Here is a 25,278-nt window from a genome sequence, read left to right on the forward strand (position 1 = left end):
ACCATATATAAAACAAATCTATCAAATACAAAATAAATGGTACCCTAATTTTATGTACTTACCATTAACAGGAAAAATGTAAGATTTGGTTATAATGTTTGCATCTTCTTTTGATTTTGTAGGTTTTTTAAACTCTTGATTGTGTCCAATCTTTTCCTTTCTCTTTGGAGGTTGAGGAGAAGACAATGTATCTCCTGTGTCAGTAGATTTTGACTAATATGATAGAGGGAAAACAGATAATTTATTTGCGGAAACCTGAAAAAGTGTTATTAAATATAAACTTCAAATGTATGTGTATAAAGGTCCTTAATATAATCATTCCTAAATTGCAATTTTAACACCGTTGTACTTTAGATTTACTATGAAAAAGGCAACTTGTTAACAGCTACAGAAATTCCAAGCAAACAAAAAGGTCAAGCCTAATCCCTGTCTATGTGCTTCCTTGCCATGTCTCAAAATATATCTATGAGTGAATCTATAAAGGAAATACAATTTTTTTCTGATTGGATTAAACACAGTAAATCACGAAACCCGTATTATACTTGATACTTACACTCCCCTTTGACTTTCCAGATCCACCAATAGGTGGTAGCGACGATGCCTTTGAGCTACAAAAACAAATACATAAATGTTTATTTATTTGTACACTAAAACACCCAACTATTGCTAAAATGTATAGAAACAAAATTATGATGTGGTATATTTTGCTGTAGTTTCTGTAATAAATATTATAGCATATCCAAAAATGATGCGCAAAGTTGCAAGAATTCTCCTAATTTTTCTGAGGTGGGGTCCAGTTGGTGTTGGCTGGATGGAAAGATCAAGCCAGGAAGTCCTCCTATGGATGGTATTTCAGAGCCTGATGCTCTTGTCCTTCCTATTTAACATATATATCAGACCACAGGGTTAGGTCATATGTTGACCTAGGATCTGATATCATCAGTATGTTAATAAGTCCCAACTATATAGCTCAGTCCTGAATCAGTCAGCTGATTCTGATAAAATCTTGTCCCAATGTTTAGAGGTTGAATAGGTCTGGATAGGGAGGAACTGATTTTGGTTCAATTCTGATTAGATACAGTGGCTGTTTGGACCTCCTAAACCTGGAACAGTTTCATCTTTGTTCCTGAATGTGATTGTACTTCTTTCCTCAAGACCGGTATGCAACTGCCATGACTGAAAAGTCCTTTGACAAATCCATAGACCCTCAGAACTGATCATTTCATGACTGAACTATGAACTGAACTGAACACTACCTGCCCATATGACACATCTGCTCTTTGAGCTGCATTGTTTGCCAGTAAGCTTCCATGTATAATAACCCTCATAGAAAAGGACCTGTTTATCCATGGACTGCTTGTCTCTTATAGTTTCTATTTATCTCACACAATCTGACAGATTCGGCTTACTTTGGGTGTAATTGAGCAAACAACTTCACTTGGAAGCAGGAGTTTTCTATCATTATGCTTGTCCTCTGGAACACCATTCCCCCTGAGATTTGTTCATCTCTCTCTACTGGGTCCTATTTAAATGAGCCCTTAAAATCTGGCTCTGTTCCCAGACTCTGGGTTAAACTGGGTAATAGACCACTTGTATGATGTTCTGTTTTTTCTAAATTATTGTTGTTTTCTGGACTTTTGAAGTTTTTGTGATGTTTTATATATTGTTACTATAGATTTTACAAGCCATCTAGAGTTGTAATGTGTTGGGGCAACACTTATTTTCATAAATAAAAAATCTTATTAAATATTACAACATTTAACTATTTCACTAATTATAGTTATCTATGCACTGGTAGCATGAGAAACAAACAAGTATTATTAGTGCCTGCTTCTCTCTCTCTCTCTCTCTCTCTCTCTCTCTCTCTCTCTGTGTGTGTGCTTCTCTCTCTCTCTCTCTCTCTCTCTCTCTCTCTCTCTCTCTCTCTCTCTCTCTCTCTCTCTCTCTCGTTTGTGTATGTGTGTGTGTGTGCGCGCGCGCGCGTGTGTATGTGTAGGGAGGGGGAGAGGGAGAGAGAGAACCAGGTAAAATGCTGTTAGCCTAACTCAACCTCTGCAAAATGGCTGGAAACAGCATTCACAAGGAATTATTCATCCTATGTAATCTTATATAATCTGCAAAGGAATATTACACAAGCTTTTTTGTGTTATACCATGGCTTTAAAGGTTCAGCCTAAAAAATGTAGTTGTATGTAATCTCAAACATTGCCAGGTATAAATGCTTCCTTACTACATGAATTAGGCAATCAAGTGAACAAAGAGTATCAGTCACTATACCAGCTGTTCCTTCATATATCCATAGAAATCTAGAGTCAGCAGAATCTCAGTTGTGACCACTCTGGTGATATCTCTTTGTTGTTAAGGACTCAGAATTATTAATACTATGGTAATTAACCAGGTTAATATCAAGTACGAATACCAGAATTTTTGTTCACCAATAAAACAAGGGCAAAAACACATTTACATACCCATAAGATCTCTTCACCGTGGACTTGCTGAACAATAGTTCATTATATGGCAATTTCTTAAACTTATCTCTGCCAACTGCTACATAAAATTGTCCATTTTCCAAATCCAGCCCGCTTTCCACAGGTTTTCCATCTAAAGTGTAAAGCCTGTAAAAGAGACATAATAGTACCATAATAACCTTTTAGTAAATATGTTCTCTAACAGTTGAATTGTACTACCAACCAACAAACACCTAATAAATCTCATAACAGATTATGAACTTTATTTCAGAAAACAAATCTTGAGTCTCATCACAGGAAAAAATATAAACTATACATAAAGAAATTTGTATAAGAAAAGTTCTCATGAATGTGCTCTACTTTGTAGAAAACTGGCCTTATACATCTCCAAAGCCATGTTTACAAGGCTATGATCATCAGCAGTATTCACTAAAATTGTCTACTATTGCTCCATAGCAAAAATGAAAAGTAAATTTGTATTCTGCATACAGCCAGTATGAAAAGTTTGCTTGCCTCACAGAGCCAATAACAATGTCAAGAATAAACAACTTAGAATAATGTAGTAACATAACACAATCTAAAATCAAGCAAATGTCACAAAATTGCTGTAAAAGAACAGTAGCCAGGAACATTAAAAACACAAAATCATCTGTTATCGCTGTGAGTAATTAAGATATAAATACTATGGAGGAAAAAACTAAAGAATAAAAATATTTTTTCACAATTTCTTAAATCATTTCAATGTAATGATTGAGCAAATAAACTGGGGGGGGGGATTGGAAATAGAGGAACTGCCACCAACAAAATCCTAGCCCGAGTTGACACTAGGAGGACTTCTTCCCAAGATGCCATTTGCAAGAAACTATAACAGCAGAAGAAGCTTCTTGAATGAGAAACGAAACATCTTCAAAGAAAAACAAGGAAGTCCAGTTGTCTCTTGAAAAAGCACGTTTGGGACAACCATGACCTGGATGATTAAGAATCTCCATACCAGAGGTGTCAAACTCAATTTCATTGCGGTTGCCCTTGGGGGGCTGGATGGGTGTGGCCAGGGTGGGTGCAGCCTACTGGGTAGGCGTGGATGGAGTGGGTGTAGCCTACTGGGTGGGCGTGGCCAGCTCTACATCATTTGTATCAAGGGTGCCTGTGAGGGCCTGGGCAGGACTGGGACAGATCTGAGGGTCTCTGGCAGAAGGGGGTGGGACCAGGGCAAGTGCCAAGGCAAGGTCCACTGGAGGAGCCACACTATTCCTCTCAGGCCATGCAGGGGGGGCTGGATGGTGGTATGGGCTGCCCAGAGCCCTGGGCAGCAGAAGTCAAACACCCAGCCTGGCCCTCAAGCACCTGCAGCATCAAGCCCAGCCCCACTTCCCCAAGGGGGCGTGCAGCTGTACTTACCTCCTCCTCAAGGCTGCTGCGGCTGTGCTTGCTCTCCTTAGCCAGATTGCTCATGATGGGTACAAGGGCAAAGTGAGAGGGAGGCCCATTCCCTCTCCATGGGAGAGCCAAGGCAGCGGGGGCCGTTCCCTCACTGTTTCCAGGATGGCTTCGTGGGCCACATGAAACCACTTTGCGGGCCGCATCCGGCCCCCAGGCCTTTTGTTTGACACGTCTGCCATAGACTTTAGCTCTGATGCTCAGAATGTGATGCTCAAGTAGCAGCATACAGAGGAAGATGTTCTATTAAGTTGAAGGGGTCTAATTGTATATAGAAATTTAAATGTAGTAAGAAAAACACTGAATTTAACTTGGGAAGACACAGGAAACCTATGCACTTTAATCAAAACAAATAATACACGCTCCTCTGGTTTGCAAATCTTTTTCAAGGCCATTTCCACCTGGAGCAGTAATCAAATGGGTAACAGGAACCACAAAGAAGGGATACAGCTAATAATTATCTGCAGATAGAAATGAGCATTCCTGACTACCATGCTGACCAAAACATTCAAGGTAAGAATAGAAGCTTCCTTGAACTGCAGATCTGACCTTCAGCCTCTTGTTTGACAGGAAAAGTCCCTTCAGATTGGTTGAGACCTCTCCCAACCCCAAACCTCATACTACTCTAAATTTAGTTTCAATCTATTATCAGAGCCATTATCATAATTCATCCAGTTTGCAAAAGGTAGGAGGGGGGAGGGAGATGGGGATGAGGGGAAAAGTCTTCACATAACTGTCGCAGTTACTCCCACCTGTCCTAGTGTTAATTAAATGGCTCTCTATGTTTAAGAGGCAAAGGAATTCACCTATGCTTCAGACTTAATTGTTGTCATCTCTCTCTTCTGGATATAGGTTAAATAAAAGCAAGTTTCTACCTTCGTGTTTTTCTTGAGAAATGTTTTACTATAAATACATGAAATATATTCAGCATTTGATTATGTCAGGAACATATCGTCTAACAAAGATTCCTGCTGAATTCGTATCTCCAATATGAGGGCACTAGAGAGGATACCCTGGCCACTACAATTTTTAGGAGCACAACTGAGTACATGTTACTACTATCGTGCTCTAGCACAGGGGTGTCAAACTGCCGGCCTATGGGCCGGATGCATCATGCTGAAACCACGTCCACCCCATTGCCGGCAATGGAAAAAAAGTCACGATATGTTGTGACACGTCACGTGATGTTGCGAGTTTGACACCCCAGCTCTAGCAGGTCATTCATCAGAGTGACCAATGCCATATCTGTGCTATGATGCAGACCAAAACTAGATGTTAATAATCTGTCCAATGGAGAAGTATTTAAAACTATTCCTAGCTGTCTCTCAAATACATTGGCCAGGATAATAGATTTGAAACTGGCTTGAAGTTACTAATAAGCATTGGGGGTTTTTTTTCAAGTTGAAGCACCAGAAAACACGGCTTTTTACTGTACATAAAATACTAGTACTGTATACAGGCAGCCTTGATTTTAGCACTTTACTATTAATTAAATTGAGAGCAAGTTTGGTGCTGTGGTAAAGGCATCAGGCTAGAAAACTGGGAGAGTGCGAGTTCAAGTCCCACCTTAGGCATGAAGCCAACTGGGTGGCCTTGGGCCACTCGTTCTTTCTCAGCCCTAGAAAGCAGATAATGGAAAACCACTTCTGAAATCTTACCAGGAAAACTGCAGGGATTTGTCACCAGGAGTCAACACTGACTTGAAGACACCCCCACCACACACATACACATTCTCTCTCTCAACCTAAATTATAGCTAACAAAAAATACAGATTTAATAGAATGCCTATAGCAGTGGTTCTCAACCTTTCTAATGCCGCGACCCCATAATACAGTTCCCCATGTTGTGGTGACCCCCAGCCACTTATACATCACCAGGTGCCAGGGGCCTGGCCAAAGAAAAGGGGGGAAAAAATGGCGGACAGCCTTGTTTGGCGACCCCCGTGAAATGGTCGTTCGACCCCAAATGGAGTCCCGACCCACAGGTTGAGAACCACTGATCTATAGCTTGAGAAATAGATTCATATCTGCACCGCTAACAATAACCACTAGATGGGACATTAGGCCAGTTTATTTACCAAATTATTCAAAATGTTGATAAGGTAGTTCAAAATATACACTCAGTTATAAAGATACAAATCAAACCCTTAAAATTTTCTGCAGATGCAAGTATTTAAGGATCAAGCACAGTTTCAGGGTAAGTACACAGACTGGAGTTCTTCCACAGATCTCCATATTGGTCCTTGATATATTTAAATTTTTCCATATGCTTCTCAGATTGAAAAATGTTTTAGCTTTTCAAAAACATAAAATAAAGCTAAAACTAAAAGCAACATAAATTGCTAGATTTATATGGATTACCTAGTAGCAGATTTGTTAAATGGAACACAAATATTAAATATTTGAGCTTTCCATAATTCTCATAACCTTATTCAGCTATTATGTACTTAGCAGAACAACATTTTGACATTCAAAACAAATATTCATCGTAGAGGGTCTCAGATATATAATGGTGCTTGCTGACTGAAATTCACCATGATATTCTAAAACAAAAATATGTTGTATGGACAGAATTTATCATATACACAGTACCTCATTTAAAAAAAAATTTTTTTTTAGCTAATTTTCCAGTGCTGTGATTCTAACATACCAATGATGTAGAATTAGTCTTCCATGAACTAAAGCTGTGCAGCAGAACTGTTTAAGATGGGGATTATCACTGGTTTTCAAAATTCATGAAAAAGATAATGACATGAGCCTTAATGTGCTTCTATGTACAGCTTTTATTGTCCAATTCGTCTAAGCTATTCACAGAATGTCATTTGGAGAGGGAAAGCCAAGTATAATTGTATTGTATCTTTCCCTACTATTGTTTCTATCCTTTTTTTAATGAGTTAAAAAAAACCATTAAGGAAAGCCAGAAGAGGTGAAAGATATGCTTGACAGATAGCTCTAGGACAGTGGTTCTCAACCTGTGGGTCGGGACCCCATTTGGGGTCGAACGACCATTTCACGGGGGTCGCCAAACAAGGCTGTCCGCCATTTTTCCCCCCTTTTCTTTGGCCAAGCCCCTGGCACCCGGTGATGTATAAGTGGTTGGGGGTCACCACAACATGGGGAACTATATTATGGGGTCACGGCATTAGAAAGGTTGAGAACCACTGCTCTAGGACTCTGTATTTAGAAAAAAACAAAGAGTTTTGGCATTACTGTATGTGTCTCTGATAGCCACTATTTTGACACCCAGTTCCTAGACCACTGGCAAATGACATTTTTGTAATCAGAGATCACTTTTTAAAAAATCTGTTTTATTTTAGTCTTCTATGGTCACAATGATAGTGATACAATTATGTTGACTGACAGGTCAGAATAGAAATGTCTGTCCTTTTCAGTGGTGGGATTCAGCCAGTTCGCACCATTTCAGCAGAACCGGTAGCTAATTTTTTGTTGCCCAAGCCCAGAATGGACTTCCGGAAGCGGCATCCACACAAAGAACCGACTGTTCATATATTTGAATCTCACCAATGGTCCTTTTTATTGCTTTTGTATTATTTTAGCATTTGGTTTAAGAAAAAAATGCACTATCAAAAGCTTAGTGCACCCATTATCTTTTAAAATTGAAAAAATCCATGCCAAAAATTGACAATTCTATTAGATTTCAGCAAACTGAATCTGGAGGGCTTGACAAGCAACATAGAGATTATGGGCTGCAAATCAACCATCCCTTTTTTAGCACCATGCTCCTGTTTTCCTACACTGCCTCGTCTGACACCCTAGCTCGTGTAATTTTTATTTGCCAATAAAATAAGTGGATTTCCGTCTTCATTTTCAAATCTAATATATTTCAATTAGATGGGCTCAATTATTTGTGCTACTATAGATTGGGATTAACAGCAATTAATTTTCTGTTATTATCTTTAGCTTAAGGAGTTGTTAAAAATGACTGTGAATTGGGGATTTGTTTTCATATACAAGGAATAATATCACTAATCCTATAAATGAAGTGCATAACTGAGAGAGGAAAAGAAACAGTATTGTTGCTGTGCTGTGCTGAAAAATTAATTGCCCATTCATTTAACACAGAGTTTTGTCTTTATCAGAATTAACGGTCTTTACTGGAATTTTGACTAATGGAGTTACCATAAATCACAGTAACTAACCTGTTAATTATTAAACAGTAATGAATTTTAGTAGCTTTAGTGTGCTCTCTTAAGATATCAAATACAAAAACTTGATTTATAGAAAACTAAGAAAACCAAATAAATAAGCACAATGCACTGTTGAAATATCTCTTAGCTACACACTACTAAAACTCTTATGTCTGAAACCTTTAACTGGGCAAAATGGTGCAGCATAGGACACAATTTTATCAACCAAGGTACTTCAAATGGGCTAACTTGCAGAATGCTAGGACCCATTACTCCCATGAAAATGAAATTTTGAAAAAATTCTTGCCATTTCATGTGTGTTCAGCACCTCTGCCAGGCTGCCATAGTCACGTGATCCTCATTTACAATGTTCCCGACAGCTTCTCACAAGTCAGTGGCACTGAATGAGAGCTACTAATGACAGATGCTCATAGCTGTGGCCATTGCAGCATCCCTGTGGTCATGCGATTGGAATTTGGGTGCTTGGCAACAAGCTTTGCAATTATAACATCACACATCCCGGAATCATGGGTTTGTCATTTGTGACAATTTCCCCACAAACAAAGGGAGTGATTTGGATTGAGTTAGCAATTCTAAAAAAAAAAAAAAAAAAACTGTAATTTGGAAATTTATGTCCTTCAGTTACTATCACTAAAAAAAGAATAATAGCAATAGAAGGCACTATCAATTTGGAACTTGTTTTTCATTCTTTGTGTTGAATAGTTGCTTAAGAGTAGCTTACCTAAGAATTGCTTAAAATGCAATAATCCTATACAGCACTTCCAAAACTAATATACCCTCCAAAGCAGTTTCTAAGATTAAAGATAAGTAACTGAGAATCACATCATAAATCTTGCAGAAATAAAGTAATTTAGCTCTCAAAATTGTAAAATACAAACGAAAAAGCAGAAAGACTGCAGTGTAGTAGAAAGCATTCACAAGGAAAAGCGATCATCAATATTGTCAATTATTAATTAAATGACATCACTTTAAGCTTTGTCAAATATAACTTGTTTGGCTAGAATGGAGAAGAGGATTATAACAGAGGGCTAAACTGTTCTTAACAAATGTTGGATAAATGTGTTCCCTCAGTTTACTCTATTCATGAGAAAAATGCTCAAACCCCCAAAAGACATATTTTATAATATTTGAGCTACTTCAAACAGAAAAAGCAGAAATACAGTAAAACAAACCAAAATAAATAGTTTGGGTAATAAGTTCCATCCCAAACATGATATGAAAAGAGGATGAGATAAACAGGATGTTAAAGAGACCTATTCTATGTGGTACTAAAAAAATGCCAAATGAATTGAGGTATCGTACTGATATAAATTTGGAAAATTTGTGTCCATTTCACAATCATTTTCTCAAACTAAAGGCTATACTGAATCCAGAGGTATAATCTATCTGATTTAGTCCAATTCCTACAAATTGCTCATAAGGTTTTTTTTTTCCTGAAAATGAAAGCATCATATAACGATGAGTATAAAAAAAACAATTATGGTAACATACTACTTTTATGCCCCAAACAAGTACCTGCACATTCTTATACTGCATACTCTTTGAACAGTTCTAATCATCTTTTCATGCCAAATATGATCATGAAGTGTCAGTTTCATGAGTTTCCCCACTACCTATGAGAGAAACCAGCTCCATATGAAAAGGTAGTTTGTACATTCCTGTTCCTACATTTTTAGTATTTGAAATGGAATGTGTTGTGTAGTGAATGAAACAAGAAAAGGCTATTTGTATCTAATATGGAGATGCAGTTCATAGGCTAACAGAAATCATATATTTTAATCTATTTTAAAGCACTTTCATGCTGAATCCGTTCATAGTGAAATGACATTACTCAAATTAGAGAGATTTGTCTGGTCTCTCACAAGCAATAGCCTATAAATATGAGCAGGGAAAGTCTAAGGCAACAGCAGAAACTATAAAAGTAGCTTCACAAATCTAATGTTTGGAGGAAGCGATATAAAAACTATAGAATGGAGAATAATCCTGGTTTGAAATCTCTGATATCTTAGAGTTTAGTAAGCTTTTTGTTGCTAAAGCATTGATTTTTAAATATAAGACAACAGACATTTTGCACTGAAGATCTAAAACTTAGGTTCTTGTATATTATCTCCAGCACCAATGAAACAGCTTTCTGATCAGCATCAGTTGATTCTATGCCTGATCATAACATCCACGAAAGCAATGAGTTTCTACTTGACTTTAGAAAAACTCAGTTCTAAAGTAGATGCTCAGAGAATAAGGAAAATCTCTTTTGACTATAACTAAGATTTTGACCCCTGCCCCTTTCAGCCATAAGGGGATAACATGTCAAATTATGGTCAAAACCAGTTATTGCTTAATTTAGATAATACCTTTACTGAATCAACACACATTTCTGAAAATAACAAAGAAACAATTAAAGCAAAGAAACTATTGACAGATATCTAAATAAAACATTTCCTTTCACTTTCTGGGCCTTTCTTTCTTATATAGATCTTAATAATATGCATGCTATCTGGATTTCTCCCTAACACCATAAATGTTGGTAATGCAAGAAGGGTGTAGGACAACTCGCCACAGCTATCTCATCATGGTTGACTTGCCCCGTCCAACTCACAGTGGGACAATTCACCACAGCCAATTCACCACAGGACAATTCAATGGGGGATAACTCAAGAGAGAGAGAGATGTGAATTGCAGCAGGCCTTGTCTTGCTTTAGATTTGAACCTTCTCAAGGCAGAAGACCTCAAGGCTGGGGTAAGCTGAAGTCTACTTAAGTTATCTCGTGTTGACTTGTCCCAACAGTGAGTAGGCCGGAACAAGTCGGCCGCCTTGAGTTGTCCCATTCCAATGTAAAGACGTACTTTCATAATATTATCTCTACCAAAACTTACTTCTGCAATATGTTTAGCATCAACCACTCCTTTGTAATCAGAAAATACTTAATGTCCCCAAAGCCTGTGGATTTTCTCTTGACAGCAACAACTGTCAAACAAATGAATACTGAAAATGCACATACAGAAGCTTCATGAACTTATTACTATCAAGTAACAAAGGTGACAAAGAATCTGTTGGAAATATAAAATTCTACAGCACATTCACATTAGAAGCTGTACCTGCTGAGTTGTAGTTCAAAGGAAGGCATCAGAAAGTACAATAGTATCTGTGATAGACAATTTTATCTTACCTATGTACAGCTCCACTTCTGAGTGTAACTTTTTCAGTAACCATTTCAAGAACCCGATCCCACTGATTTAGTGCTTTTCTTGGGATGAAAAGACGCACTGCTGGGCTTACAAGATCACCATTAGCAACCAGGCTAAAAAAATTATAGAAAAATAACAATTAGCTGAATATTCAGCAATAAACATGCTTATTAGAAAACAAGCAATGCTGGCTTATATGTCAATTTTTTCAGACTTGGTCACACCACCAGTGGCCATCTAATGGTCATTTCACCAGGTGAAGGAAAGAAAAAAGCATTCTACTTACATCTTTATAACGTTAAGAACCGTCACATGAATAATCTTTATTTCTTTTTTATACTCTACGACCTTTTCCTTTTTTATTATGTTTTTTAGGCTGTAAGCTGCAGGGCAGGAACTCTTTTCATTGATCTGTACATTATACTGAGAGATTCTCCGGCTAAAATAAGAATATAAATGATTTAAATAAATACTTACAAGACAGTGCATGGCTCCTGAAGTGGTTTTCGAAAGCGTGCAGACACATTAATTCTGCTGTGGGTAACTGGCTTCACCTGAAAGACACCCCCACCCAGGAAAGTATTTATCCTACATTAATTTGTTTTAAAACTATTTTTAAAAAAACTTTTCCATCAGTACTTTAAAAGACTTTGCACATTATTAAACAATGATACAGTGCATGCCACTGTGTAATTATAGTTACCTTTTAGATATGCATTTGCAAGGTTTCTCTTTTGCTTTTCTCATCCAGACTTTGGTTTTTCTTGTTGCTACGTAATTGACTTGAGCTTCAGAAGTGAATTAATGCCATTATTAATATGCCAGGGGATGTTGTGGAATGAGCAATCACAGAAATGCTGCCCTCCCACTGTTGTCAGTTCTACTAATTTCTTAGCTGTTTTACATAGTTCTTGCTCAGTGGCTCGGAAAGACATCTCTCTCATTTGTCACTATGACCTAGTGCCAGTAACTGGGAAAGGTTATGTTTATCTTTAAAGTTTCTTATATTCAAAAATGTTGAAATATGGTATCTGTTGTAAATGCTGCTGAAGCTTGATTTGGATGCAATATGTATTAAACTATTAAACTGCAATGTGCTCTTTCAACACACCATGATTCCTGAGATTAATTCGTAAATTTTCTTTATACCTAAAATAAGAAATTGGAGTTACCAGATACGGAACTCACCAAGATTTGAAAAGAAAACTTCCACCTATGCTTTCAGACTGTGTTTTATTTGAACCCAAGAACCAGTTTTACATTTTAAATACAAAGAATATGCTTCACTAACATTATGGAACTGTAACCATGACAAGCAGACAAAAATATAAGGAAATGGAAAAGATATTGCATGACAATGTTATTTTAGAACTCGATCAGGACACAGAACCAGAAGGAGTAAGAGAATCTATATGGAGGGAAGTGTGTAGTGGGGTGCCCCAGGGCTCTGTTCTGGGCCCAGTACTCTTCAACATCTTCATCAACGATTTGGATGAACGGATAGATGGGGAACTCATCAAATTTGCAGACGACACCAAGCTGGCAGGAATAGCCAACACTCCAGAAGACAGGCTTAAGATACAGAAGGATCTGGACAGACTTGAACACTGGGCACTAACTCACAAAATGAAATTCAATGGTGAAAAAAGCAAGGTTCTACATTTAGGCAAGAAAACCAAATGCACAAGTACAGCATAGGTGGCACCATGCTCAATAGTAGTAACTGTGAGAGGGACCTCGGAGTCCTAGTAGACAATCACTTAAATATGAGCCAGCAGTGTGCTGCAGCTACCAAAAAGGCCAACACAGTGCTAGGCTGCATTAACAGAGGGATAGAATCAAGATCACGTGAAGTATTAATACCACTCTTCAATGCCTTGGTAAGGCCACACTTGGAATACTGCATCCAGTTTTGGTCACCACGATGCAAAAAAGATGTTGAGACTCTAGAAAGAGTACAGAGAAGAGCAACAAAGATGAGTAGGGGACTGGAGGCTAAAACATATAAGGCACGGTTGCGAGAATTGGGTATGTCTAGTTTAACGAAGAGAAGGACAAGGGGGGACATGATAGCAGTATTCCAATATCTCAGGGGCTGCCATAAAGAAGAGGGAATTAAGCTATTTTCCAAAGCACCTGAAGGCAGGACAAGAAGCAATGGGTGGAAACTAATCAAGGCGAGAAGCAACCTAGAACTAAGGAGAAACTTCCTGACAGTGAGAACAATTAATCAGTGGAACAGCCGTCCTCCAGAAGCAGTAAATGCTCCAACACTGGAAGTTTTTAAGAAGAGACTGGACAGCCATTTGTCCGAAATGGTGTAGGGTTTCCTGCCTGAGCAGGTGGTTGGACTAGATGACCTCCAAGGTCCCTTCCAACTTTACTACTATTACTAAACAAGATTTGTGTTTATGTTTGTACGTGTGTATGTGTACTTTTTTATACTATACATACACAGGCCCATTTTAAATATGTTATATTATATAGTATGATTAAATATAATGTTATAAGTTACCTAGATAAGTAGCAATGTCAGACTTTTCATACTGCATTCAAACTGACAAAAAGCAGAATACAGGTAGTCCTACTGAACATCCATTTGTTCACCAACCATTCAAAGTTCTGGCTGTTGCAGCGTGCCTATGGTCACATGAACAAAATTCAAGCCCACTCAGACCCACCTGCAATTATGACTACCCTTTGGCTGCCTGCCCTCCACTGAGGTCAACTTTCCTTACCACCCAGCCTTGCCCATCACCATTTATGCCCACCGCATAACACACAACTACTGTACTAGACAGGGACTTCTTTCATGATGGTGCAGCCGGGGTTTCTTCTGTGCTCTGCCCAGGATGTCCTTTGGCATTCCAGCATTCAGTATCTCTGTTCTCACCAGTGCCTTTTTTCATGCCAACAGCCTTAATGTTGAGGGCAGTTGTGGACAGCAGGCAGATGGAAGGCCAAACGGTCAGATAGTGGGGGAAATAGGGAGGTGAAGGGAGTTCAAGAGCAGGCAGCCCTTTACCTTACCAAGGCTCAGAGCTGGGAGAGACCAAGCCAGCTTGGATAAGGATGGATCCTACCTAACAACCAATGGGATTCAGTTAACAACATCAACAAGAATTTGCATCTTGCATTGTATGATTGCCACATTTATTTATTATTTATTTATGAGACTTATATACCGCTTTAAGTGCAAGCACTCTCTAAGCGGTGTACACCAGTAAGCAATGTATATATATATTTACATTGCCCCCAACAATCTGGGTCCTCATTTTACCTACCCCAGAAGGATGGAAGGCTGAGTCAACCTTGAGCCGGTGAGATTTGAACCGCTGACCTGCTGAACACAGTTAGCTAAAGTGGCCTGCAGTACTGCACTCTAACTGCTGCGCCACCTCAGCTCATCACACTTTATGGCCCCATGACTTAGTGGCAGAAATCTGTGTCCCAATTTCTATCATTAACCAAGAACTGCCTGTCCATGCTTTTCTTCCTCTATTGTACAGTAATAATTAGGAGCGAACTGCCACAAAGCAGTGCTTAAGTTTTCCAGAATTCTGAAATCCAATGGGTTTTGAATTTTTTTTTCTGATTTTTATATTGACATAATAGCTTTTTAGCTTTGTTATTGTTGAAATAAATCAATTTTTTCTTTCATGCTGCTTCTGCTTTGAAGCATAGTAATTTCCAATTTGTAGCTTAATTGGTTGAAATTGATTGGGTTTTGATATAGGTTCCTTATTTGGAACCAAGATTTTGTGCAGAACGTAAACCTGAAAATCATACAAATTGTGCTATATTATTCAGGATTATATATTTAGATGTCTATATAAATATGAATTGTTTTCATCTTTTTCTTAATTATTAATTTATAAAATTATGTTCTTTAAACACATTCATGAATGAATAAAATAAGCATTTGAGAATATATAGGAAATCATATAACATGTTTTCTTTCTTTGAAGATATTCTCCCATTTGATAGCTATCCATAATTCAACTCAACCTAGTTAAAATCTTTTTGGGTACTAATTACTAGAAACAAAAGGTAAAACCCATATAGCATCAGCATTTTTACATGCGTATTCTAAAAACAATTTTTTTCATTAAATATGCTTCCAATTTCAATCCTTTCAAAAATCCAATGCTGAGAGGCCTTTGGAGATATTCAGTAACCAATATGTACAATTATAAGAGATTCAAACTGCCCACTTATTCTAAAAACCATTTAAAAACTTAGTTGACAAAGTTGAAATGTACCACTACTTTAAAATCACACTTATTGTCAGGCGCAAGCAACCAGAACCACTCGTGATTAGTCTCAAGCAGAAGCTTTAATGTTAGTCACCTATGTTACAAGAATCTCATCGGACTGACTGCATTCCCTTGGGAATGGTCAGATAAGGCTTCAGGGATTCTGGGGAAAGTCAGGCCTGTGCTGCTTCCTGCACTGCAAGGACTCTAAGCTTGGCCCCTCTTAACACCTCCCTTCAGTCTAGCTGGAGATTCCACCACACTTTTCTATATACTCTGCATTTTTATGACTCTTTAAAAAATCTTTGTCCTATATATTGAAGAGCTATACTATAACAACCCACTCAAAATATTCCCAGGAGTGTGCAATTATATTCTCTGCATGCTGATGAAACCTAACAAAGTGTCTCAACAAGGCAACATATTATAGAAGACAGTTGTCTAAGCTACACATACATCAACAGTACCCACAAGAGCCTTAAATGTGAAATTTCCCTAGAGTCCTTTCAAAAACTGCTCTCAATTTATTATTTTAATATAACAGAATAAACACATGATAATAGAATAAGTATACAAGAAATACTGTACTCATATTAACTGAATTTAATTAATGTAAATAATGTTTAAATTAATTGGGATAAAATCATACTTAGTGTTCGTCCTGTCCCAACATTTTTGTTTCCCTCAGCCCTAGAAATTAAAAGTCAATGACAAACGCTTCCAAAACCTAGCCAAGAAAACTGAAAAAAAAAATTGTCCAGGTAGTCGCCAGGAGTCAATACTGACTCAAAAGTGTGCGAGCACGTGCACGCCCATGCACGCGCACACACAGAGACACATACACAAATCTTTAAATACTTCTGGAAAATTCTGTATCACAAATATAAATATTGCAGAAATCTCTTTTTAGACAAGTCTCTAATAATAAATCAATAATACTTCAGACTGCCTTAGCCTTTCTAGAAAACAACATGTTCTAAAATAAGGCAATCCTACGGGAGTATATGGTATGACTGGGGCATTTGAGATTTGCAAAGTTATGCTGATTTGTAAAGTCCATTGGACAGCCTATACCTCATTCCATTCCTCAAAAATTATTTATTCAACATTTAGATACCAAATGGAATACGTTAAAATGTACTAAAACTCAAAACATGTTTTATAATTCAAGTGTTTTCGTTCAAAATGTAGCATGTAGTGTGATGTAAGCCCACACTTGGAATATTTCATTCCGTTTTGATCACCACGATATAAAAAGAGAATCTAGAAAGAGTGCAGAGAAGAGCAACAAAGATGATTAGGAGACTGGAGACGGTTGCTGGAATTGGGTATGTTCTAGTCTAAAGAAGAGTAAGGACTAGGAGTGGCATGATAGCAGTGTTCCAATATTTGAGAGGCTGCCACTAAGAAGAGGGAGTCAACCTATTCTCCAAAGTACCTGAACGCAAGGCAAGAAGCAATGTATGGAAACTTATCAAGAAGAGATCCAATACAGAAATAAAGAGAATTTTTCTGACAGCCAGAACAATTAATAAGTGGAACAGTTTGCCTTCAGAAGTTCTGAGTGCTCCATCACTGGAGGTTTTTAAGAGATTGGACAGCCATTTGTACAGAGTCTCCTGTTTGAGGAGGGGTTTGGATTAAAAGGCCTCCAAGATCCATTCCAACTTTGTTATTCTGTTATGTTCACGTGTGAGACAGGTTATATCTATTTTGTGATTCTAGAACACAAAAAAATGAATTTATCTTCTGGGTATCCCAGCTTTAATTTTGTTTTGAAAGCAAAATGTATGTCAATAGATAGATAGATAGATAGATAGATAGATAGATAGATAGATAGATAGATAGATAGATAGATAGATAGATAGATAGATAGATAGATAGACAGATATTGATAGATAATAGATATATATATATATATATATATAGAGAGAGAGAGAGAGAGAGAGAGAGACAGACAGACAGACAGACAGACAGACAGACAGACAGATAGAAAATGGGCACTGATTGTTCAAAACAGTGTATTTGAAACATTTAATTTCATACAATTTTCCTCCCATTGCAATTGAAGTAATTATTACTCTTAAAGACAAGTTTTATTTTTACTACAAAAATTATTAAACCAAATGGCAAAAATATAATAAGGGAGCCAAAATAATTATAATTTACATACAAATCATAGATAAATTGGGAAATTTATTTCAAGGAGCAGACATGAAAGAACATGGGCCTCAAAGCCAGATTTCTCGTTACTATACAGTATTGTAACAAATTCTTATACTGAACGCATAAGTACATACACAGACAGAGTAACTACTCATATATCTTATCTGTCTGCCTGCCTACCTATATGTATCTTTCCTGAGAATCAGCATTCCTAAGCACAAGAAGGAATCCATATGATAAGTCCAGTGAGCCAACAGTGCATTCTGGTACTGTTCTCTAGCAAAATTTAATTTTATATTGTTAGATCATTTACAGTCAGCATAGGTTATTTATGAACAAGCATAAATAGTTGCATTTTTTGTGCAATTCGCTCTTTCTCCATTAATGAAAAGCTTGCACAAAAGTGAAATATTAAGGGGAAAACTGGTAACATGGGAAAAGAAAGGAATTCTTTAGTCTTGTTAATCATTTGCCTGATCTAAATTTCATTCCTATCCCACACATTTGAGTGTCTTTCCTTCAGTGAGGTTGAAGCAGAAACTATAAGATACTCAGTAAACAAATGGGTGATAGGGAGAAGATTAAACAACTCTGACATTCTCTGTTCAAGATGACTGTCATTTCTAAGTAGGTTCCATCAAAAATAAGGAGTGGGGGAAATTACATAATTACAATTAACTGGAGTATTAAAAATTGAATAGGATCAAAAATGAAGCAATATGGTCAACAATGAAGCAGTAGGGTTAAGAATAGATGTGTACTAAATGAATGTTTGACTGAATGGTTATATGACCATTACAAAAAAAATAAATTGAGTTTGGTTTTACAGAGAGAATAAATCATGATTGCATTTCAATACTTATATCATATCATATTATAATATGTTATATATTGTACACACAAAATGACTGAATGGTTTGAGAGGAAGAGGAAAAAAACCAAGAAAGTTGTGATTGGAGAGAGCTGATGAGCTTCTCAAAGAGACAGATATAAAGTCTAAAAAATAAAAAGCATTTTACAAAGTCATAGATAGACATGATGGGAGCAAAGATAGATTCCAAGAATAAGGTATGGAGAGAAATGAATAACAGTGTTGCTGTCAATTAGATTTAGATATGTTTTATTTTTTTTTAATCTGGAATTCTTGATGCTCTCTGAATTGATTTTATTTATTTATTTATTTATGAGACTTATATACCGCTTTAAGTGCAAGCATTCTCTAAGCGGTGTACTCCCGTAAGCAACGTATATATATTTACATTGCCCCCAACAATCTGGGTCCTCATTTTACCTCCCCTGGAAGGATGGAAGGCTGAGTCAACCTTGAGCCGGTGAGATTTGAATCGCTGACCTGCTGAACACAGTCAGCTAAAGTGGCCTGCAGTACTGCACTCTAACTGCTGTGCCACCTCGGCTCATTATTGTTTCTTTGCATTACACAAGTAGATAACATCATCATGAGTGTGGGGTTTGCTTACAATTTGTATAGAGTAGCGTGCCCTGAAAATTTGGGGGAGGATTGGTTTTCTTCATGGTGACCACATTGCTTAGCAACTGCAATCCCAGCAAACCCTATTGCCATTGTTCAGCAAATTTTACCAGTCATTAGCCAAGGACATGCCTTAATCCAAGCCATTCCTACCTTTTCCTCATCTTTGCCCTCTGAGCTGCCCTTCACCCTACATGCAGGATGGCAAGCAGCCCCAGAACCGGATAGCTCTGGAGCTGCTTTCCATAGTCTGGGAAACCTCAGTCACCACAGCTTAGTCCAAGTCACACTTACTACCTGTCGGCCCGCCCAAGTAAACCATATAAGAAACACGAATAGATGAACTAATTCTACTTTATTGTGAAGCTACATTAACAGAATCTTGCAAGTCTGAAGGTATAAACCCCTCGTCATCATTTTACTGTAATTGCCTAAACAATTACGGCAGGTCCTTCGTAAGTTTCTCTCTCTCGCTGTTAATCTATTGGGGTCCTGCCTCTTCAAGATTGTTTCCTAGGCAGTATCTCTTCCCACCATCCCGCAAAGTCATGCTCATATTTCATTACATCACCCGGCACTTCAAGACTCTGCTGTCTTGTCCTCTGCTACCCCAGATGACATTCACTTCCTTCTTGCTATCCCAGAGCTGACAAAGCCTGCTGGGCCTGGCTGCTGAGCCAGACTGGGGGCTGGCTTCATGCTGTGAAAAAGGGGTGAAAACCTGAAAGCAATCCCCGACTGCACCATGCCAACAGGTCCCTTTGCAAAGAGCTGCTGGGTGGGTCTAGGACTGGCTTTCATTGAGAAAAAGAGAGGGGGGGGAGGCAAAAACATCTTCTTTTTTCTTCTTTACAATGCAAAGCCAGTCCTGGACTGGCCCAGCAGCCATGCCAGGCATGTCTCATTAGTAATGGGAACACAAAAACAGTAAAGGTGAGCTGGGGCAACAGAGCATAGGGCAATAGGTACCACAAAGGACATACAGAAAGGGAGGTGGGAGGGGCTGGAGTTGCAGCACCCCTGTAGTTGTAAGTGTGGGTGATGTCCATGGCCCATATTTTGATCACATGAGCACATGGATACTGCAGTGGCTATAACTTTAGACACAAGTCCTAAATCCCTTTGTTCAGTCCCATCATAACTTCGAGTAGTCGCTGAACGAATGGTTGTATGTCGAGGACTACCTGTAGGTAAATTAGTACTTTAGCCCCAAAAGTAATATGGAATGTTTTTCCAATATCTGAGATACAATAGAAAAAGTAAGTTCTCTTTCTAGTGTAGTTCAATTTCTGGTGACTTCATGGACACCTGCAAGCAGTTTACCAAACCACAATGTGGAAATAGTTTGCTAATGGTTTCTGCTTATTTTAGTTCCAAATGTGGCTATAACCATAGTATTTCCTGGTAAATTTCCACCAAGACGCTAACCAAGTTGGTTTAACAAAGTAAATGACCTTTCAGACAATCTGCCATTTCAAAAATGACATATTCATTTTAAAAAGTGTTTGCTTGATTCAATATTTTATTTTAAATTTTGACCTTAACTTCCTTGCCAGAAACAGTAAATAAAGCTACAGGTAATCCTCAATTAGTGACTGTCTCACACTGCAACCATTTGCAGTTATGATTGTGACAGAAAAGAAACTTTGTGACCAAGTCTCACATTTACAACCTTCACAGGTCTGTAAAGTGAAGTAAGTACTGTGAAGTAAGATCTTTAACACAGTCATGGTTTCACTTAGTGAGCACTTCACTTAATGACCAAGTTACCAGTTTCAACAATGATCACTAAACGCAGACTACCTGTACAGTTTAAACAATTCATGCCAGGGTTCTTCTTCATTTCTCATGGGCAGTAGTGATTAAGAAAAAAAAATACTGCAAGAATATTAAATATTTTGCATAATACTGTGGGAAAAGAACTATTATTTTTCACCAGACCTCAGTTTGAAAAACTACAGTAAAACCAAAAAGGAACACAGTTTCCCAGTATGAGCTCAGCAGACCCAAAATAAATGCCAATAAATAGAAAATACTTTAAAAACCCTTCAAATAAAAAGATATAGGAATATACTGTATTGCACACATCTATATTGCCTTGAATGATATGGAGGTATCCATGGCATGCTGGAATTCTGAAATTCTACAGTAGCTGTGATTAACTGTCTACAACTGCAAAGTGAAATTTTAAGAGGAGTGCAGGGCAAAAGAAAGGTCTAAAATCAGTTTCCCAATGAAAAAGCAGTTCCTAGGGACTATGCATACAAAATCCTACATCACTGATTGGATGTAGGAAAGTCATTATATACATTAACAATTCTCAATTTATGTACATATATTCAGACATTATTCATAGTGACATGTGATGACATTCATCCTGATTTTATTAAAGATATTTACAATCTACTATCTGCTTCAAGAGTTGGATACTTTACATGCAGCCGTACAGACTGTCAAATATTTGGGCAATATTTTAATACTAAACATATAAATATCCAGGTTAGACACTTACATCTTCCAGAGATAACTGTTGGCACAAAAAAAAAAAAAAACACGTTTAGCATCTAGGTCATAACTTTGCAATACACCACATATAGTATATAAAGTGTTATGCAGTTCATCCAATATCATGTTTATTAACAACGTTTTCTTGATGCCGTCATTTCAATATTAATGAACAAGATATACATTGCTCAGAAATGAAAATTATTTTTTATTTTAAAGAACAATTAATAAAATTAAATAATGTTATTAATTATTACTCTCACGTTCTCAGGCCTCAGCCTTTAGCATTTGGGGCTTTCATTAAGGCTCTGAGTCAATCAATAAGGTGCAAAAAGTGTAACTTCCTCAATGATTTTGTTATGTGTAATAAATACCTTCCATAACTATCCAATCAATAGGGTACAAACAGAAGTGTAAAGTAAACTCCGTTTATAAAATATGGCCTGAAAATGTTAAATTTTAAATGTTAAATTAAATGTTAAATTAACAGTATTAATATTATAATATTTTTCAGCTCTTTTGATTATGGTATCATAATGTGATGTTAATTAACCAAGATTGTAAAAATCAAAATGATATATTTAGCACCTTGGTCATAACTTTGCAATATGCCACATATAACATATATAGCATATGCCTGTTCTGAGACAAGATTCAAGCTTCTGCTTCAAGAGTTGGATACTTCTATTCTGCATTGGCTGTCAGTTTGCTTCCAGGTTCAATTCAAGGTGTTGGTTGTTATCTTTAAATCCCTGATCTGGAGTCAGGTTATTCAAAGGGACCATCTTTTCCCAGTTATATCTATTCAACCCATTAGAACAAAGATGTAGGGATATATATTGGATCCCTTCTCTTAAATGAGGGTCATCTGATGGGACCAAGAAGAAGGTCTTTCTTCATGTGGCTTCCTCCTTGTGGAATATCACCACTGCATAAATAAGATTGGTTCCCACTTTGACTCTCTTTCGAAAGGCAAGCTGAAGACATGGTTTTGCCAATGTGCCTAAGGATCCCAAGATGATATGGAGCTCATCAAATGGTTGGATTTTTTGTTACCAAAGGGACGGGGATTTAGAAATAGAAATATAGAAATAGAAATAGAAAGACTAGACTAGACTAGACTAGACTAGACTAGACTAGACTAAACTAGACTAGACTAGACTAGAACAGAACAGAACAGAACAGAATAGAATAGAATAGGTCCAATACCCTGTTCAGGCAGGAAATCCTATATCATTTCAGACAAATGGTTGTCCAATCTCTTCTTAAAAACTTCCAGTGTTAGAGTACCCACAACTTCTGAAGGCAAGTTGTTACACTGGTTAATTGTTCTAACTGTCAGGAAATTTTTTCTTAGTTCTAGGTTGCTTTATTGAGTTTTATATTGGGGTTTTATTTCTGTAAACTACCAAAAGTCACTGTGAGTTGGACAGCCATATAAATTTTCTAAATAAATAAATATACAGACATGTCCACCATAATGAGATGTACTTTACATGTTGAAATTACTATGAGTTTCTAAATGTACTGTACATTAATAAATCAGCTTATGCAATTTTATTGAAGGTTGGAATCATTTCTTCAGACACAATTACAATTATCAGTACGCATGTAAATTAAAAATAACATTTTTGTTTTCACAGGCATTCTGGTCAATATTACAGTACATTGAATCCTCAAGGTATTCACTTCAAAAGAATAACAGTGTATGTCTTGCAGTGCTCATTAGGTTACCAAGATACTAACTACCAAACAACTTACCGAGCTACATTTTAAAAAACATGCAGTAGTTAAGAGCTGGATTATTCAAATCATATAAAAATTAAGTGTTTTTTTTCTCCCTCTCCTGTAAGATTACAATATTTTCTTGTTTATTATTTACAGTGCTGCTCAAAAGATGCATTTTTTTAAAAGAGCACAAAGCGTTCATGAAACAACAATTATTTTGAATGTCATTTTTTTAAAAAAAAATTGTCTTACAAAAAGAAAATTGTTGTTCTGGCATCTTACAAAACAAGAGGTTCCCATAAGATTCCGGGCAGCAACTTTTTTTGTACATGTGGAATGACATATATTTACAGTCTTTATATTTATAGTCAGGCTGTTATTAACAATTATCCTCTGAGAAGATTATAATCCAAAACAAAACAATTGGTACAACAACAATTATTGCAGATGTTTCCAAGAGACATGAAGTAGTAGTGATGGGAAGCTTCATGATAACTACTAGAAGCTAAACTCTGCTAAATATTCTGCAGAATTGCCTACTTTTCTTACTGATGGCTTTTCTTTCAGGGGATAAAGAAGAGCTATTCCTGACTTGATGATAACCAAAAGAGAATATTTTCACTGTTAAAGAAGAAAGCAAGAATACCAGAAGGCTCAAAGGAAAGCAGTCATATAATGCTGGAATTCCTGATTTTAAGGAAACCAAAGCTGAATGTAATTGAACACATATTTCAGTTTCAAAAAAAAGCATATTTCAACAAATTCAAGCAATGATAAATAGGATTCCATGGCAAGAGCAGCTAATTGGAAAAGGAACTCAAGATTGGTGAGAGTTTCTAAGGAGATATTAAAAACACAGCTGGAAATATCCTAATGAGGAAAAGAATGTAGGACAGTAGAGGCAGCCAAAGTAACTGCACAAAAGATTTATTGGAGCCCTGAAATATTTTTTTTTATAAAAAAGATACCTATATGAGATGAAAAGAGGAAGATTACGTACAGATCGTTAAGAATTGTAGAAATGTATCAGAAGAGTTACAACCAATTTAAACTGAGATTTGCAAAGAATACAAAAGAAATCCAAAAGGATTTTTTTAGCTATGTTCAGAACAAAAGGAAGAGGGGGGAAAAAATCAGTACATAAATGCTCAGGGAAAATGAAAAATTGCTAACAGATAAAAAAGAAGGAACTATTCAACATTTATTTTGATTCAGTCTTCTCTAAGAAGAGAGCATCTGTTCCATGAGGCAGAAAGAAGATGAGATTGATAGAAACCCAGTCAAAGAATATATATTTACTGCAAATGAGTTTAAATCTACAGGACAAAATGAATTGCCTTATGAGTACTAAAGGAACTAGCTCATTATTTAGATAGACTTTTTATCTTCTCTCTGAGCAAACCTGAAGAACAGCACAACACCAGTGAAAAGATTACAAAGATAGCTTTATAGAAGTTAATGACCTGTTGTTTGGCCATTTCTGAGCCCCAGGTGTACCTCGGCAGCATCAGGGAAAAGAAGACAGAAAATATCTGTCTGGGAATGATGGGGGCAACAGAGGGCATAGTGGGATGGGTGTTTTCAGAGCAGAATGTAAGGCAGTCAAAACAGCAAAGATGGGGAGAAGATAGGCAGATGGGGAAAGTTACAGCACCTCTGAGATCTTATGTGGGCAGGCTGCCAAGGGTTAAAATTCTGATCATGTGAGCATGGAGGGGGCATAACGTTTGAGAATTAGTCATAAATACCATTCATTCAGCACTATTCTAACTTCAAATGGTTGCTGAATGAATGATCATGATGGTTACCAGGCACACATTTATAAAAGTAATAATTTGAAGCTCAAGTACTTCCAAAATCCTCCCCTCTCTCAGTA

General features: G+C 37.1%; 2 protein-coding genes across 7 annotated transcripts in view; one reads left to right on the forward strand and one right to left on the reverse strand.

Annotated features, from left to right (window-relative positions):
- Positions 1-25,278, reverse strand: part of DCDC2 (doublecortin domain containing 2) — a 43,989-nt gene that overhangs the window by 12,013 nt on the left and 6,698 nt on the right. For 5 of the 6 annotated variants that reach the window (XM_039325446.1, XM_039325448.1, XM_039325445.1 and 2 more), the window contains 6 exons: positions 21,682-21,696; positions 11,736-11,812; positions 11,240-11,371; positions 2,468-2,614; positions 554-608; positions 63-213 (listed from right to left, as the gene is read on the reverse strand). In XM_039325446.1, coding sequence (XP_039181380.1) covers positions 63-213; positions 554-608; positions 2,468-2,614; positions 11,240-11,371; positions 11,736-11,812; positions 21,682-21,696 — 577 coding nt within the window. The remainder of the gene's footprint in view (positions 1-62; positions 214-553; positions 609-2,467; positions 2,615-11,239; positions 11,372-11,735; positions 11,813-21,681; positions 21,697-25,278) is intronic. The other variant, XM_039325449.1, reaches the window with a different exon arrangement.
- The window catches only part of MRS2 (magnesium transporter MRS2), a 37,634-nt gene continuing 37,266 nt past the window's right edge, over positions 24,911-25,278 (forward strand). The window contains exon 1 of the mRNA XM_039325452.1: positions 24,911-25,275. The gene's annotated coding sequence lies outside the window, so the exon portion shown is untranslated. The remainder of the gene's footprint in view (positions 25,276-25,278) is intronic.

The sequence above is a fragment of the Crotalus tigris genome, unplaced genomic scaffold, assembly GCF_016545835.1.
Source record: "Crotalus tigris isolate CLP2741 ecotype Arizona unplaced genomic scaffold, ASM1654583v1 scf7180000024337.5909745, whole genome shotgun sequence".
NCBI classification, from domain to species: domain Eukaryota; kingdom Metazoa; phylum Chordata; class Lepidosauria; order Squamata; family Viperidae; genus Crotalus; species Crotalus tigris.